The following is an 18,136-nucleotide window of genomic DNA, read 5'->3' as shown; positions in this document are numbered from 1 at the left end:
GAGAGAGAGAGAGAAACATGGATGTGAGAGTGAACCATCTATCGGCTGCCTCTTGGACACCCCCTGCTGGGTATCGAGCCTACAACCCAGGCATGTGCCCTGACCAGGAATCGAACTGGCAGTCTCAGTGCCCTAGCCAACACCCAACCAACTGAACCACACCAGCCAGGGCATGTGTATTTTTTTTAAGTATATCTTCATTGATTTCAGAGAGGAAGGAGGAAGATGAGAGGAAAACATCAATGATGAGAGAGAATCATTGATTGGCTGCCTTCTGCACACCCCACACTGAGGACTGAGCCCGCAACCTGGGCACGTGCCCCGACCGGGAATCGAACTGTGACCTCCTGATTCACAGGTTGATGCTCAACCACTGAGCCATGCCGGCCAGGTGGACATGTGTATTTTTTAAACTTCCTCCAAGTGCATCTGGGCTGAGAATCGCCCCCTTCACAGGTTCGGTGATCCCACAAGGGCACGGAACCCAGTAGGAGCCGCTCCATGTGGCCCTGGGCACGTTGGAGGTGGAGATGCAAAGGGACAAGGCCAGATGTTAAAGGAAAGAAGTGACTTGACGTAAACAATGAAGTTGCAAGAGCTCCTAAAAATAGGTGCTGTCTTTACTGACAGACAAACTAATTTTAGCCACATTCGTCACCTTGTTATCTAACCCTGTTTTATGGGTTAGGTGGTGCCATGTGTTGGCAAGGACTCGGGTTGAGCAAACATAGCCCGGGCTTCTGTCCTGGGATTGTGTGTGTACTGTAAGCGGCATGCCCGTCCCCCCGGCTCGGGGCTGAAAAAGGCGAGGTTTGGCATGGATGACCTCAGAGGTCCAGCTCAGCTCTAAAATCCTCCCATTCTTTCGTTTCGAGTGGGCAGTACTTTCAAATACCCGACTGGAGCAGCAGGTCATTAGCCAGAATTGCCCAGCCGGCATGGCTCAGTGGTTGAGCATCGACCAATGTATGAACCAGGAGGTCATAGCTGGAGTCCCGGTCAGGGCACATGCTGGGTTTGGGGGCTCAGTCCCCAGTAGGGAGCATGCAGGAGACAGCCGATCAATGATTCTCTCTCATCATGGATGTTTCTCTCTCTCTCTCCGTCTTCCTTCCTCTCTGAAATCAATAAAAGTATATTTAAAAACATAAAAAATAAAGTGGCCAGAATCCATCTCCCCTTTCACATTCCCCATGCCCAAGACAACAGCCTGTTGGGTTGCCTGCATGCTGTTACTTCTCCCACGTGCTTTCCCTATTTCTCCCCGACAACAGCGTTTCCCCCTTTGTTTTAGAAGCTTAGGAAACAACGTAGTACATCCTTCATTCATTGTTAGCTTTAAGAAAATCCAACATGGTAATAAAATGTGAGCACTAAAGCCACGAGGCAGAAAGAAACTGTGCCAGGGGTTCCAGCCATTAAGGGGCTTGTGCGTTCTGAGTGTACTCAGTGAGTCGATGAGCCTGTGGATGGGAAAACCAGTTTTAAAAGGCAGAGCTTGACACTGTGCCCACGGTTGTGAAACGGTGGCTCCAGCTCCAGGGCAAAGGGCCTCCCACCGGCTGGACTCCACCGACTTCATGTGAAAACACAAGAGTTAGGAAGTGTCTTGGGTGTGGTTCTCTGGAAACAGCCTGAATGGGAATTTTCGCTTAAGACACTTGTCAGGAGAGTACCCGTGGAAGCACCCTGTGAAGAAGTGAGAAAGGAGTGAGCTAGGGAAGGACTCAGCAAAGATGTTTTTGTTTGAAGTGATATAATTTATTTCTTTTTAAATTTTTTAATATATATTTTTCTTGATTTCAGAGAGGAAGCCAGAGGGAGAGAGAGATAGAAACATCAAGGATGAGAGAGAACCATTGATTGGCTGCCCCCTGCATGCCCCACACTGGGGATCAAGCCAGCAACCTGGGCATGTGCCCTGACCAGGAATCGAACCCTGACCTCCTGGTTCATTGGTCAACCACTGAGCCATGCTGGCCGGGCAAAGATGTTCTTGTTCTGTTTTAAATATGTTTTTATTTTTCGACTAGAGGCCCGATGCACAAAATTCGTGCAAGGGGCTTGGCCCCTGCCCCCGCCCACTGTGGCAACGCCTCTGCCTCAGCCCCAGCCACCGCGGCTTCATCTGGAAGATCATCCAGAAGGATGTCCAGAAGGACATCTGGTCTAATTAGCATATTATGCTTTTATTATAGAGTAGAAGGGCGAGGGAGAGAGAGAGAGACATTGATAAGAGAGAAACATTGATCAGCTGCCTCTTACACAACCCCGACTGGAGATCGACCTCACAACCCAGGCATGTGCCCTGACAGGGAATCGAATCGGTGACCTCTTGGTGCAACTGAGCCACACTGGCTGGGCAAGGATGTGGTTTTAGCTAAAGTGTAGCCTCAGGCTGATGCCGGCAAAGGTGCGGCTTCACCAGGTTGAGGTCAGGCATTTTCACTCTTGCGATGAGCTGAGCGGTGGTTGGCTGTGGGCTGCTGCTCCCTGCTGGGGTAGGCAGCGAAACCCTCGGGTATCCCTGGCCCAGGAGGCACCCGCAGCCGAGGCACTTCAGCGAAGAAGGGGGCTTCTGTGAGCCACTGGCCGTCAACACTATATAACCTGGAGATGGGTGTGTCCACCTCGGGGTACTCCCAGAGGGTCTACTAAAGAGATAAGGAGGAGCAGGGAGAGGCCTGGCAGCATTTATGACCAAGATTGTTTTGTGACTGTTTCAGACTGCACATCAGACCCATGTCCTTTTGGGGAGTTCGAGCTGCAGCCCGTAATATCGCTGTTGCCCCCCCTCAACCGAACTTTCATCTGGGACATCCAAGCTGGCAAGAGCACCAGTCTGGAGCTGGCGTTCTCCAGGCCTCGCCTCAGGCAGATCGGGCAAGGGGAGAGCTGCCCAGACGGAGTCACTTACAGCATCAGCGGCCACATCGGTGCCACCGAGGTCCGGATCGGAACCTTCTGCAGCAGCGGCACCGTGTCCCGGATCAAGATGCAGGAGAGCGTCAAGATAACCTTACACCTGCCGTGGTTCGACAACAGAAGCCACTCCGGCTTCAGCATGTCGAGCCAGTCATCCATAAAACGTGAGCATGCCATGCCTTCCTGCTATTTGCTGAGGTTGAAACATACAAAATCTCTCTCTGGCCGGTTTGGCTCAATGGATAGAGCATCGGCCTGAGGACTGAAGGGTCCCAGGTTCGATTCTGGTCAAGGGCATATATCTCGGTTATAGGCTCGATCCCTGGCCCTGGTGGGGGTCGTGTGCAGGAGGCAACCCGTCAGTGTGTTTCATATCGATGTTTCTTTCTCTCTGTCTCTCCCTCTCCCTTCTACTCTAAATATCAATGGAAAAATATCCCTGGGTCAGGATTAACAACAACAACAAAAACCATACGAAATCTCTCTTGCTCTAGGTCAGAAAGGACCAGGTGTTGGGAATTTTGTATGGTTTGACCTGAATACCTTACAGGGACATCCCACTCTTCCATAAGCGACACAGGCCAGGCCACTCATGCCTGGAGTGGATCCATCCTTTTTTTTTTTTTTTTTTTTTTAAAATATATTTTATTGATTTTTTTACAGAGAGGAAGGAAGAGAGAGAGTTAGAAACATCGATGAGAGAGAAACATCGATCAGCTGCCTCCTGCACATCTCCCACTGGGGATGTGCCCACAACCCAGGTACATGCCCCCGACCAGAATCAAACCCGGGACCCTTCAGTCCGCAGGCCGACACTCTATCCACCGAGCCAAACCGGTCTCAGCTGGATCCACCCTTCTTGAGTAGCCTTGGCGGTGACTCGCTTTTCTTTGTTCTTGGTACATGTTTGTTTTCAAGAAATGAAATGGGATTGGTTCTACAGCCCTATCATGATCGCTCCGTTTCTTTGTCCTGTCTTCTATCTGTTTCACATTTTCTCTAACGGTGTTAGTGCTGTGCTAGGACCGGCTCACAAGAGCTCATTGTTCAGTTGCAGGAAGTTTGTGAGCTGGTATTGAACAGAGCCGTCTTATAAAACAGAATTATATAAACTTACTAAAATGGTGAGTGTAGAAACAAAGGCCATAAACCACTCCAAACTCATTGCCCCCTAGTGATTTCTCTACATTTTCCTGTTGTCTGTGCTCTTGAGGTTAGTTACGCTGATTCTCTCTGCAAGTGGAAATCCTTTATGATGGTGAGCTGCTGTCCATCTCTTTCCAAGTCCACCTTCGGTCATCCCACATTGGTAGCTTGAAATCAGCTCTGGTGGGAAATTTACACCAAGGAAATGGGCAGGCCCTACATATCAGAACTCCCTCCCCCTCCCCCACTGAGTCAGTTGTTAAACATAGACTTGCACACCACTGACGTCTCCTCCTCACACCGCATCCCGACCCACGGCTCAGGACCCAAGAACCTCCTTCCCCTGCCCTAAGCTGTGGACAGTCAGGGCAGGATCTAATCGCCTTGTCTGGGTTTCCCCTCCCAATAGGACTGTGCTTCATCGAATCTGTGTTTGAGGGTGAAGGCTCAGCAACCCTGATGTCTGCCAACTACCCGTTCAGCTTCCCCGAGGACGAGCTCATGACGTGGCAGTTCGTCATCCCTGCGCCCCTGCGGGCCAGCGTCTCCTTCCTCCAGTTCAACAACTCCAACTGCGCCAAGAAGGAGGAGCGGGTTGAGTACTACATCCCGGGCTCCACCACCAACCCCGAGGTGTTCAGGCTGGCGGACAAGCAGCCCGGGAACATGGCTGGGAACTTCAACCTCTCTCTGCAAGGATGTGACCAAGATGCCCAAAATCCAGGGATCCTCCGGCTGAAGTTTCAAGTTTTGGTCCAGCGTCCACATAATGAGAGCAGTGAGTGAGCCCACCTTCCTTTCTCCTCCTCCTCCGACACCTTCTTTCCTTCCTGTTTCTCAGCTGTGGCTTCTGGACCTTTGGACCCTGGAAGAGTCGCAGGAAGTATGTTGCTAGGCAGCGAGGCAGGCTTAGTGGTGAAGGCATGGCATGCCCAGCCATTGAAACACAGTAAGAATCCAACACGCAAACTTACATTTAGGGTGCCAGGTTATTTCTGTTGTTGTTATTGTTTTGTTAATCCTTACTCAATATTTTTTCTATTGCTTTGTTTTTAGAGAGAGTGGGAGGGAGGGAGGGGCGAGGGGGAGAGAGAGAGAGAGAGAGAGAGAGAGAGAGACATTGATGTGAGAGACAAATTGAATGGTTGGCTCCCGCATGCACCCCAACCAGGGCTGGGAATCAAACCCCAGACCCCTCGGTACACGGGCCAGTGCTCTAACCAGTGAGCACACCAGCCAGGGCTGTTGTTTTTTTGTGTTCGTTTTTTTAAAATATATTCCATTGATTTTTTACAGAGAGGAAGAGAGTGGGATAGAGAGTTAGAAACATCAATAAGAGAGAAACACCGATCAGCTGCCTCCTGCACACTCCCCACTGGGGATGTGCCCGCAACCAAGGTACATGCCCTTGACCGGAATCGAACCTGGGACCCTTGAGTCTGCAGGCCGACGCTCTAGCCACTGAGCCAAACCAGTTAGGGCAGAGTTGTTTTTAATTAAGGCCTTGGAAGGTTACCCTCTAGACAGCACGTCTTGACCCTACAGTGGGAGTCTCGATGTCCCCACACCGGCAGCAATGATAATGATCGCTAACACCGTTGAGCGCTCCACACTGCATTAAGCACGCCGCTTATATGTCCCAGCTAATCCTTATGACAACCCAGTAGGGGCGGCAGGAATTACCTTCATCTACTGATGAGGAACCAGAAGGTTCAGACAGGTTGTGGAACGAGGCTCACATCACACAGCTGGCCAGGAGCCGAGCGATCTCAGCACCCGAGCCCGTGCTGTGAGCCACACTGAGCCCCAGGTAGGTGGGTGAGCATGAGGTTATCTTCATCCCACACACAATTACTCAGACGCCTCGAAACTAAAGAAGGGAAGTTGGGGCCAGGACGAGGGTGAGGTGAAGTGCTCAGGATGCCACGTTTAAGGAGGCGCCCACTCCGAGGGGCTCCCTGTGATAGAGGCGTAAGTACAGGTCAGCCCCCAAGAACGAGTGCCTCCTTACATGGTGCATCCTGAGCCCTGGGCCCCTCGCCTGCCGCACCTGAGTCCTGGTCCCGAGGGTTGTGGTGTGGATTTTGAGATAATGTACGAGAGGAGGCCAGCGTGGTTGGGGCTCATCTGTGAACTAGAATCTGTGAAGGAGTGAGTTGTGGCAGGGGGGCCGGGCATTTCTTACCTGATGAGGATGGGTTCTGTCCAGAGGGCTGACTCTCAGCTTGTTTTTCTTACTTATTTCTGGGAAGTAGGCAGAGCCAGGCAGAAAAATTGCGTGGGAGTGGGGAGTGGCATGCTGTTTGTTTGTGAGAGAGACACATCGGTTGGTTGCCTCCCCAACCGGGCCGGGGATCCAGCCTACAACCCAGGTGCGTGTCCTTGAACGGAATCGAAACCACGACCCTTCAGTCCGTGGGCCGACACTCTAACCACTGAGACAAACTGGCCAGGGCGCTGTTTGTGTTTATAGGGCCGATAAACATCTGAAAAGTAACCCTGTAGGGTGCACTCAAGAGGCTGCCTTAGGAAGGCCCCCTTGGCACCCACTTGGGGCCTGACCCACAGTGTTGTAGAAAGAGGATGAGAGTCTTCTGTGGTGGGAAACCAGATTCAGATCACGGTCTGCCCTCTGTGACCCGAGACACCCTGAGCCGGTGGTTTCAGCCTCTCTGGCGCCTCCCCCTTCAGCTATCAATTGATAGCCACACCTCCCCGCCCTCCCTTTTGTGAGGGTGGGACAATGCCACTTGTCAAAATACACAGAAGACACAGTCACAATACGTCTAGTCTTTCCTCAGATTGGTGAGTGTTAAAAGGTGACGTTTCCATTTAAAACGCCCCATCTCTGCACATTTCCATCCCGCTCTGCCTGCTGGTGCCTCGCATGAGGACATTCCTGAGGCAGCAAGGCCATGGGCTGTGTCTGCCCCGCCCCTCCAGTTATCTTGAGATCCAACCGGAATCAGTGTGGAGAGAGGACACGTTAAGTGGCTAACGAATGGAATGCATCTGCAAATGAGAATGCGGAAAGCAGTGCGTTACTGACACTCCCGCCATGAAAGTCCTATCTTGCCCCAGAATCAGGATGCTTTTTTCTCAACAAACTGCACTGTTTCAGCTCAACTGCGAGGGGTCTCATTTCTGCCCACCTGATTATTATATAGTAATGTTCGAAGGAGATGTAACTGTCACACCGCTGTACCGTTTCCCACCCCCCACCCACAGGAATGGCTAAACTAACAAAGGCTGGGGCACCCACCGAGGGTCAGAGTGCTGTCGGGAGTGCCAAACGTTGCAGCGGCCTAGAACCATCTGGTTGTCGCTTCCAGAGTTAAACCCGTGCCTTCCTACTTCTGACCCAGACACTTCGCTCCTCGGTGTTTACCCAAGAAGTGGCACAGTGCATCCACTCACAGTCGTGCAAAGGCATAGGTCCAGCACTCTTAGAAAAATCAAAAACAGGAAACAACCTACATTTCCATCAATAGGAGAATGGGTAAAGGAATGTGGTAGAAATGCGGTCCATGCTTTTTCTTTTTAAATTTCTTTTCGACTTACTGTGATGCTGCCTGAATAATAAAAAGCGTTTCCCACATTCCCCGGGCATGAGAGGTTTTGTGTGGATCTTTGCCCATTTCACGGGGCGGCCGCTGACGCCTGTCTTGTGTGTGTGGTTCCAGATGTAACCTACGAGATTGACTTGAGTAAGGAGCAAGCCATGTCGGTCACCATCGAGCCGAGGCCCGTGAAGCTGAGCCGCCGCTTCGTCCCCGGCTGCTTTGTGTGTCTGGAGTCTCGGACCTGCAGCACCAACCTCACCCTGGCCCATGGCTCCAAGCACAGGATCTCGTTCCTCTGCGACGACCTGACGCGCCTGTGGATGAACGTCGAGAAAACCATAAGTACGCCCGTGGTCGGGGCGCTCCCCCCTCCTCCAGGGCTGCGGGCATCTCTCTGCATCCTGCCCTGTCTTCTTGGCGGGGTCCACGGGGCAGGGTGTAAATAGTATGACCAGAAATGTCCCCCACGGTGCCGGGCGAGCAAGGGCCACCAGGAAGCGAACCAGGAGGGGGAGACCTGCCTCCCCTGGGAGCAGCCGCCTCCGCTGGAACTTGCACCCTTCAGAAGGGCCGTGTCCATGCTCACGTCTCCTCAGACTCCCCCTGTGGAACCCCCTCCTCCTAGTTGTGGCCTTCCCCGTCCTCTCCCCCTGCACACCCCCTGCTTCCATGCTCACTGCCCGCTTGCGGTCTCCCACATGAGACTTCAAGTCTTGAGTCTTGGTTTGTGTCTCTTTTTTGTTGTTGTTATTAATCCTCACCTGAGGATATTTTTTTCCATGGACTTTTAGAGAGAGTGGAAGGAAAGGGTAGAGACAGAGAGAAGCATCGATGTGAGAGAGAGACACATCTATTGGCTGCCTCCCACACGTGCCCCACAACTGGGGATGGGGATCGAGCCTGCAACCGGGTCAGAATCGAACCTGTGACCCTTCAGACGCTCTTTCCTCTGAGCCAAACCGGCTAGAGCTATTGCATTTTATCCCTTTAGCCCCTAGCAGGGCTGGCTATGTGCTAGTCACGTAGTAAATGTGTGACGAAGGTGGGGCAGCCCGACCCACAGTCACCTCCCTGTGGGGCCCCTGTGATCTCTGGCGTGGATGCTCGCAGAGTCTCTGCGGGTGCAGGAGCCGGGGCCACCCCGTAGGAAGTGTCAGAGCTGGAATGCCAGCTGAGACCCCCAGCTCCACGCCCTGCTGTCACCACTGCACAGAACTGCCTCCCGTAGACGGGGAGACTGGGCAACAGGCCTGGGTGGGGAGACCTGTGCCCTGCCCACCTGGCCCTTAGCACCTGAGACACAGAGGTGACAACCTGACAAACAAGAAGAGAAAGTTCAACCCTAAAAACTCCCCAGAAAGTTGGTCTGCCAGGTTAGGAAGAGTGTGAGAGAGCAGCACGGGGAGCTAGAAAAGGGAGCATCGGGAGCCAGAGTGGGGGGCAGCGCGGGAGGAAGGACCAAAGGGAAAAGCCAGGAAGCCTGGGGCCGACTTGAGAGCTGGGGGGATGCTCTTCCTGTCTCCTCCCGGCCTGGGTACCATGAGCCCCTCTTTTCCAGGCTGCACGGACCACCGGTACTGCCACAGGAGGTCCTACTCCCTCCAGGTGCCCAGGGACATCCTCCAGCTGCCCGTGCAGCTGCACGACTTCTCCTGGAAGCTGCTGGTGCCCAAGGACAGGCTCAGCCTGGCACTGGTGCCGGCCCAGAAGCTGCAGCAGCACACGCAGGAGCGGTTCTGCAACAGCAGCTTCGGCTACCTGGTGGCCGGCGCTGGCCCGGGCCAGGACCTCTACTTCGGCTCCTTCTGCGCCGGAGGCTCCATCGAGCAGATCCAGGTGAAGCAGAACGTCTTGGTGACCCTGCGCACCTACGCCTCCAGCTTCCAGCAGGAGCTCTCCAGGCAGGCCCTGACCGCGACCTTCATACCCTACTTCAAAGGTAAGAGCATCGTCTTTCACCTTCTTCCGTCTCCAGGCCTTTCCCATGCGGGCATTCCTCTATTTTGCTTTTGTGATCGTCTTACTCCAGTTGTCAAATTGAAGAGGACAAATAGCTGAGGGGGCTGGTCCTCACACCAGACATTTGCGTCCTAATCCTGACTCCACCGTTAACCTGGAGTGGAAAATTCCAAGGCCCTGTGACAGGGGAGGTGATGGTTAATGGCAGCAAAACATATAATCAGATTCGAGTCTTTCTTGGAAGCGGGCAGAGCATAAGTTAGAACTAACCACATAGTCCCAAGTCCTGGATGTTTAAGGTGGTAACCTAAAAACCCATATGCGGGCATTTTTATGATTCTGATTTGAGAATTCGGAACGCAGCATGGAGAGCGCCGGAAAGGCATGCTGGGAGAGAGAAGGATCTAGAACTCCAGGGTACCGTTTTCCTGGGAGAGGACGGTGAGCTTCTGTGTCCCAGGCAGGAAATGAGGTCTCAGTCGGTCATGAGGGTGACTCTACAACTCTTCATGGCTGATTTTAAAAGTCACAGTCGCCATCACAGATTGCCCAACGTGAGAGGCAATTGGAATACTGACCAAGGGCTTTCTCTGAGGTTTGCTTCACACTTTTGTTCTCAGGCATGAGTGTGAGGAAGAAGAACCTTGCGGCCCTAAGATTAAGGTCCATCTAGGTTGCTGGAGATTTTTAAGATCATCAGAGAAACTCCTCCTGGGGAGTTTGTGAAAGTAACACACTCATCAGTGCGGGGTTATCTCCCCGGGGGTCAGGACTAGATGAGTTGACGTGTCAGAGGCACTGTCTGCTTTGCAATTCCAGAAATCTTCTGAGGACCTGATGGGATTTTTTGTTCGTTCGTTTGTTTTGTTATTGATTTTTAGAGGGACTAGAAGGGAGAGAGAAACATTGATGTGAGAGAGAAACAGCGACTGGTTGCCTGCCGCACAAGCCCCCATTGGGGATCGAATCCACAACCTAGGCCCGTGCCCAGACAGGGAATGGAACCCACAGCCTTTTTGGTATACGGGACAGAGCTCCACCCAACTGAGCCATCCAGCTGGGTCAGGACTTGAGGTTTTAATCTCAGGAACAGAAATCGGTATATACCCTCCCACCGTGGGGCACAGGTGAATGTTAGCGATGCTGAGGGCATTCCTGAAAGGAAGCCGAGATAACCACCAGTCTGGCAAACTGGCCTGTTTTTTGCTTTTTGATTTGACTGAGACTCTAATCTTGTGCTGACCCATACAGTAGCCATGGGTCACCTGTGACAACTTAAATGTAAATTAATAGTAAAGAAAGCTGGAAATGTGGTTCCTCGGTCACATCGAGCACGTGTCAGGTCTTCAGCAGAAACGTGTGGCCGTGGCTACTCCCGTGGACGGTGCAGATGAGAACAGAATGCCCTGTCGGACAGCTCTGGTCACGACACTCTACTATCTTCTCCACCGCCACTTCTTCTTCTCTCCCTTCCAATGGAAACATCTGTGTTCCTTCTCTTCCCTCTCCTGCAGAGGAAGGTATTTTCACAGTGACCCCGGATATGAAAAGCAAGGTCTACCTGATGACCCCTAACTGGGAGCGGGGCCTGCCGTCCCTGGCCTCGGTGTCCTGGAACATCAGCGTGCCCAGCGACCAGGTGGCCTACCTGAACTTCCTGAAGGAGCGGACCGGCCTGGTGTGCCAGACGGGGCGCGCGTTCTTGATCATCCAGGAGCAGCGGACCAAGCCCGAGCAGATCTTCAGCCTGGAGGAGGTGCTCCCCAAGTCCATCTCCCACCATCACAACTTCTGGGTCAACATCTCCAACTGTAGCCCTGTGAGGGGCAAGCAGTTGGACCTGCTCTTCCAGGTGTCGCTTACCTGGAGGACGCTAGGTAAGGGCCTTTGAGGTTTTTCAGGGATGGTAATGGTGTAAATTGGTAGCTGAGTGGGGAAGGAGCAAGCCTGGGAGGTGAGTCAGAAAACATAGCTTTGAGTCCTGGCTGTCTGTGTATCCGTCAGCTATTGCATCAGTAATGCTGCGTAACAAAACACCCCGGGACTCAGTGGCTTAAAAACAGCCATTATTATTGCTCAGATGGTGGCTGGGCAGTTCTGATCTGAGCTGGACGTATGCATCCGTGGGCAGCATGTGGGTACAGGGGGCTAAGGAATGGGTGGTGGTCATCTTTGGAGGCTATGTACTCAAGTCCATCACAGACCTAACCCCACACGTCTCCCCTCCTCTGTGTCTCTGCTCATAGACATGACTGTCATCCTCATTGCCGTGGTGGGAGGCGGCGCCTTGCTGCTGTGTGCCCTCGGACTCATCATTTGCCTTGTGAAAAAGAAGTAGGTGGAATTTCTCCATCTTCAGCCGATCTGACGGCCCCTTAGATCACAGTGACCTATCACTAATTATGGACCTTTTTGCTTGCTTCCCATTTCCCTCCCAAAGATTAATGTTAAATCATATTGCCAGATATGAAGTATACTTAGAGGGGAAGAATATCCCATACCTAGCCGGGGGGGGGGGGGGGGGGTGCACGGGGGCGGGGAGAGAGACAGGACAAAAAGCCAAAATACAGGTATGATGATATATGAGCCTGCAGTTTTTATGCAACCACCTCAGCACAAGTCCCCTGGGCCCATTAGACTGTGAGCATTTCGGGGGTAATGGCCACATGGGCCCCGCCAGTCCAGCCCTGCAAACCCCCTCCCTCCATCACCTGAGCTAGAGACAGAAGCTGGTCCTTTTAAATATTCACTGAGAACAGTAGTTTCAGGTTCAAAGACTAAGCGATTTGTGGGACGTGGGGGAGACACAGTCTCTTCTCCCGCAGCCCAGGGGGTGCAGGGATCTGAGTTCCAGCAGGGAAGGGCAATGGTGCACATCTAAGACCGTTGTCTTCCTGACTTCTGTCTTGCTCCCTCTCTCAGTAGGAAAAAGAAGATGAACAAGGGCCCAGCCGTAGGTATCTATAATGGCAACATCAATACCCAGATACCGATGCAGCCAAAAAAGTTTCCGAACGTACAAAAGGACCATGATGCCCATGTGTACGCCGTCATCGATGACACCATGGTGTACGGGCATCTGCTGCAGGATTCTAACGGGTCCTTCGTCCAGCCCGAGGTGGACACCTACCAGCCCTTCCAGGGCCCCACAGAGGACTGCCCTCCCCCCTTCCTCCTCCCATATTCCAAAGTCCCAACTGTAAAGTTGACCACAAAGGAGTCATCCCCTGACTTCAATCCGGAGTCTGACAGTGAACCGTACACCTTCTCCCATCCCAGCAAGCGGAACGGAAGTGACGGGAACACAGACATTCCCTTGCTGGATGCCCACGAGCCAGCGGAGACTGGGGAATAACTTGGACCCATCCCAAAGACTTTGCATAAAGCAGGGTGCTGAGGCGCCCTGTAGGGTGCTCACCAGAAATCCCAAAGAAGAGGAATTGTATGGAAGGAACAGCAGGAGGCTTTCCTGGACACCACCAACTTCTGATTTCCAAGTGGACTCATTCCGACGATGAAGACGTTGAAAATGATGAATTCTGGTCTGGATACAGTCATCATGGCTCATGTCCTTCTAAACTCAGGTTGCGTTAGAAACCAGCCCGTAATGAGAGAGAAGTGTGAGCCACCCCAGGACAAGGTTGCAACAAGCCCCGGATTGGGGTTTGGACCTCTTTGTGAGGCGGGGGAGGGGGGGGGGGCATTCTTCTGCCTACACACCCTCCCAACACTGCAGGAGAGACTACATAACAAGTCAGCCCACGGGTGTGCTTCGTTTAGCCAGCAGAATCTTTTTTTGGAATTGATTATTAACATTTAAAAATGATAAAATGTTTACATAACAATCCAGATCCTTAGATCTGGCCGAGCTGGGCCTCACATTCTCGGGAATAGCCACGTTGAGAAAGAGCTCAACTCTAGCTGGGGCATCTGGTCTACCAGCTCACCACAGTTCCCCCACTCCCTGTCACCTCCCACGCTGAGGTTCATTGTTTCTATTGATCAGCTTCCCCCCACAGTTGCTTCTCTCATAATGAAAGGAAACATTTGGGACCTGTATCTCGTATCAAATGAGAAGACAGGCCTCGAGGCTGGCGTGAGTTTCAGGAAAGGTTTCTTACTCACAGGCCACACCCCTCATTTACTGTCATTGCCAGCGGGCTCCTGTGGGTGCCTGCCTCTGCGGGCCCCTGCCCACACCTGGGAGGACACAGTGTGCCACGGCTTGTCAGCACAGCCCCAGGTTCAATACTCCTGGGGCAAAACCTCCTTTGAAAAAATGAGTACACTTCCTCGAGTTCAGTGAATTCACCTTGGGCTTGTTCAAGCGGCAGCTGGACTTGTTCATGTGCTCCTTTGCCTCCATGAAAAGGAGTTTTGTAATCTCCCTAGTGGTGTGCATTCTAAGGCCTCTTGAACGCTTTCCAAAAGGAAGAGTTTGTTGTGTTTGTGTGTGTGTGTGTGTGTGTTTCATTGTGCCCTCAGCGCTACTCGGCCTATGGCACCTTTCTCTTCTGAAAGGCTGGCTCCTGCGCAGTCCCCTGTCCCCCATTCCTCCCCTCCAATCCCCCGGCCTGGGCCTCCCAACCTGAGATGCTGACAATCCCTGTCATGAAAGGCTGGAGCAAAACTGTGGCTTCCTTCCCTCCACTGAAATCGCATCGTTGTTTAAAATCACCAGTGGAGCCCTGGCCCTCCATTCCCTACCTTCCCTTCCCTCCTGGTTCGCTGGGTTAGTGCTCTGCCTTCTGCCCCAAAGTGTGGCTGGCCATCTTTGGTGTGGCTGTCATCACACACATCCCCTTGAATGACAAGGGGCCCCCTTGGCCATTTCCTTCTAACAGAGAGCGCCACAATGCAGGCCGACTCGCTGTCTTCCGAGACCTCGGGTGGATCTCACGTGTTCTGAAGATACGCCTCCTGGGAGGGTCCCGCCCGATGTACTTACGGCTCCTTAAACCCCAATGCTTAACTGGGAATAATTTATTTGTTATAGATAACTTTTTAAGTAGCATTGTATTTCCTACACTTTTTTAAATAAACAAATGAACAATAACAACAAAAGGGCATCAGGTTGTTTAAATGCTTTGGCTGTTTGTCCCTGGTTCCCTGGGGCAGGCTCACATGGGCTCAGCATATGCCAGTACAGGAAGCTGGGCTGTGGCTGCCTGTGGGTCACTCAGAGGCCAGAGCTTGTCCTGTCCTGTTCCTGTTGAGGCCACGGTGAGCAGCTCTGTGTGGCCACTCCCCAAACCTGACCCCCATAGAGGCCTGGGGCCACCCTCGGTGCTGACTGCACTTGAGCTGTAAGCCCAGTGCAGGTCACCGGCCACCAGAGCAGAAGTAAAGGGAGGGTGGTGGGAGAGGGGAGCTCCAGGTGGGCCCCCACCACCCACCAGGCCCTGGGAGAGGAGGATGGATGTTGCTGTATGACCACCCCAAACCTCAGCTCATGAATGTGATGTGAGTTAAGGTTCCTCATCCTTGGACCGCGTTAAGGGGCTTCACAGTGGGGTGGCTGGCTTCTAAGAGCGAGTGTTCCCAGCTTTAGGGAGTCGGAGCTACCAGTATTTAGTCTATGGGGGTCTTTGGTCTGTGGGCGCATCAGTCGGCCTGCCCAGACTTAATTGGAGGAAGCAAATCCGCCACGTCTCAGTGGGAGAGGGGTGAAAGAATTTGCAGCTCAGCTGCCTAGCTTTAAAATTAATTTGTAAGTATTTTTATTGATTTCAGAAAGGGGGAGAGAGATCACCTGCCTCCTGCACACCCCACACTGGGGATCGAGCCCACAACCCGGGCATGTGCCCTGACCGGGAATCGAACCGTAACCTCCTGGTTCATAGGTCGACCCTCAACCATTGAGCCACACCGCTGGGCTGCAGCTGCCTTTAATACACTACAGCGGGGCTGGGAAGATCAGAGCCCAGTGTCTAAGGCCTTGGACAGCACTGACCATGTTCGCGTCTGGGCCACATCCCCCCTCTTACTGCCCCTTGTCCCGGATCCTGTACTTGATCCCCAAGCTTCAGTCTTTGGGCTTCTGGCCTTTTATCTCTGCTCACTGCCCCATGGGGTTCCACTAAGGCTATATGTCCTGGCTGATAGCTACCTGGGCGCCAGCTGCACGTTTTCACTACCTGGAGGGTTTCCCACTCATCCCCCAGGTACCCCCACCTATGCCACCTCTGGGCTTTGTGGAGGCAGCTCCTCCCCAAGTCAGGAGTGTGCGCTGCCCAGCCCTCCCCCCAGCTCCTCCGGCCTTCAGACCATGCCTCTGAGAGGGACTCCTGCCCCCAAGAAGAGGGGGTCATACTTTACACCTGCGTGGTTTCCTTTCTGTCCAACCGTGTCACATCAAAGTACCCTCAGCCAAGCAAACAGCTCTCCGCCCCAGGGCCAGCTGCTCTCTGTTTGGGGGTCCCCGGCTGCTTTGGGGTTTCAGAGGTGTGAGCCTCCACCTCAGCCCCGCTGGCCCCCTCCTTGCCTCTGGCCGATCCCGTGAGTTACAAGGTGGAGCCCCTACAGCCTCTTCCCCAGCCTGGGAGGAAAGTGTTAACCGAAACAGAGTAATAAGGAACAAAGTGCATTTATTGGAGTCAAGGTTTGTGCTCTGAAGAGAACAAAACGGATTTATAAAGGCAAACCCCACAGTGTGGTTTCCAAGCTCCTGCCTTCTCCTTCCCCCTCATCTTTCCCCACAGGCGGCATCTCCTAAACTCTGAGGGTCCCAGGAGACTTGCAACCAGGGAGCAATGGGTGGCAGCAGCTCGCCCCAGGCTAAACCCATGAACCTGACCCCAAGGCCCCTTTTCTCTGGCTTCCCATGAGCCAAAGCAGCCTTGTCTCGCTCCTGTGGCTGCTTCTATCCTAAGCCTTTCTTGCTTCACCGTCCCCAGCTTTAATAAACTTACTCTCAAAGTCACCTGGATTCGCATTGTGAGCTCTCTCCTGTACAAGGTCAGGAACCCACACACCACCTGCCGGCCATAAGCAGGCCTGATCCACACCCACCGGTCCCCTTGCCAGTAACAAAGGGACCGGACTGTGCTCGGACCCTAATCCTAGGGACTGGGGTGGTGAGGGGGTCCGGCTGCTCCCTGGAGCTCGGGGAGAAATGCCTGCCAGTGGGAAGGGCTACTCAGAAAATCATTTTATGGTTGTTTTGTAATTGGAGGGGGAAATATATTTTTAGCCGTAATCCATGTCTACAGCCCCTTGGGGGTGAGTGGAGGAGCCACTGGGCCTGGGACTTGGACTCAGCGGGGACTTTGGACCTGAGCTGGCTCCCTGGGTCTCAGGAGACCAGCAGGGGCCAATTCTATTCACAATCCTTTCTTTTCACAAGGCACTAATTGCCTGGCTGCCAGCCACCTGCAGGGCCACCCGTAGCCTGTTGGGAGCTGGTTTGCAGGCTGAGCAGGAGGCAGAGGCGGAATCCTTTGCTATTTCTGGGTTAAGTCTCTTTCCCCACCTTCCACCTCAGGACAGACCTTCAACCCTCTACCAGCACTGCTCCCCCACCCACACCCCTGGGGGCTGCAGCCACCCAGGGCCAGCCTGCAGGCTAATTGTCATGAGTCTTTGATCTTAATAATTGTCACCTAACATACCTTCTCTTTATTTTATGTTTTAAAATATATTTTTATTGATTTCAGAGAGGAAGGGAGAGGGAAAGTTAGAAACATCAGTGACGAGAGAGAATCATTGATCAGCTGCCTCCTGCACGCCCCGCACTGGGGATCAAGCCAGCAATCTGGGCATGTGCTCTGACCTGGAATTGAACCGTGACCTCCTGGTTCCTAGGTCGACCCTCAACCACTGAGCCACACCCGCCGGGTTATACCTTTTCTTTGAGTTGCAAGACAAATATCTCAGTTGGTCCCACAGGCAGCATTGTGCCTGGCACGTACCAACTCAACAAATTCTAAATCGAGTTGGTCCTTATAACCCCAACCCGCCTGAGAATAGTACAGCAGGATTTATCTTCCTTCTTCTCATTTAAATCAAGAAACACGAAGACGTGTGACTTCTGCCTAAGGCCCTGCAGCAAGAACCTGGCAGGCTGATGGGGCCAACTCCAGCCGCCTGCTTCCCAAAGTGAGTTGATGAGATGCTGCCGCGGCTGCGGATCTTTCACTCGGTATTTCGTGCTCCCGACGGCACAGGCCCCCAGAGCTTTAGGGCAGCCTTCGCTGGGACCTTTGTGTAGGGATTACTATGACTCAATCAGGCCTGTTCCCCCTCTTTTGCTTAGAAGCTTCTCCTATAAGGAAAACCACCAATGAGTCAAAAAAAATCTGAAGTTGCCAAAGGAGAATGAATCAGTCTTTTGATTCTAAGAGCCCCAATTTCCCGGGAAGCTGAGCATTCTGGAGCAATGGGTCTTTCCTTTTCAGAAAGACACTCATTGGGACCCACAAAAGGGAGGCGGCCCCTGTGGCCCGGCCCACGTCACAGATCTAAACCTAAGTCAGCCTGCACTTACGGGAAACGCCTCATTGTTGAGGAAACCTAGCATACCCCCATCATAATCCTCCAGCTCA

The 18,136-nt window shown here is 52.9% G+C and overlaps 1 protein-coding gene across 2 annotated transcripts in view; it reads left to right on the top strand.

Annotated features, from left to right (window-relative positions):
- The window catches only part of CDCP1 (CUB domain containing protein 1), a 37,301-nt gene extending 20,480 nt beyond the window's left edge, over window positions 1-16,821 (top strand). For both annotated transcript variants that reach the window (XM_070391663.1, XM_070391662.1), the window contains exons 3-9: window positions 2,727-3,089; window positions 4,481-4,849; window positions 7,755-7,976; window positions 9,193-9,573; window positions 11,108-11,470; window positions 11,840-11,927; window positions 12,516-16,821. In XM_070391663.1, the coding sequence (XP_070247764.1) occupies window positions 2,727-3,089; window positions 4,481-4,849; window positions 7,755-7,976; window positions 9,193-9,573; window positions 11,108-11,470; window positions 11,840-11,927; window positions 12,516-12,948 (2,219 nt within the window). In that variant the 3' untranslated portion in view covers window positions 12,949-16,821. The remainder of the gene's footprint in view (window positions 1-2,726; window positions 3,090-4,480; window positions 4,850-7,754; window positions 7,977-9,192; window positions 9,574-11,107; window positions 11,471-11,839; window positions 11,928-12,515) is intronic.
- The last annotated feature ends 1,315 nt before the right edge of the window (window positions 16,822-18,136 follow it).

The sequence above is a fragment of the Myotis yumanensis genome, unplaced genomic scaffold (genome assembly GCF_028538775.1).
Source record: "Myotis yumanensis isolate MYYU_CA2020_CCGP unplaced genomic scaffold, mMyoYum1.0.hap1 SCAF_14, whole genome shotgun sequence".
Lineage (NCBI taxonomy): Eukaryota > Metazoa > Chordata > Mammalia > Chiroptera > Vespertilionidae > Myotis > Myotis yumanensis.
Note: the sequence above shows the minus strand (reverse complement) of the source record. Positions and strands in the feature narration are given on the sequence as shown.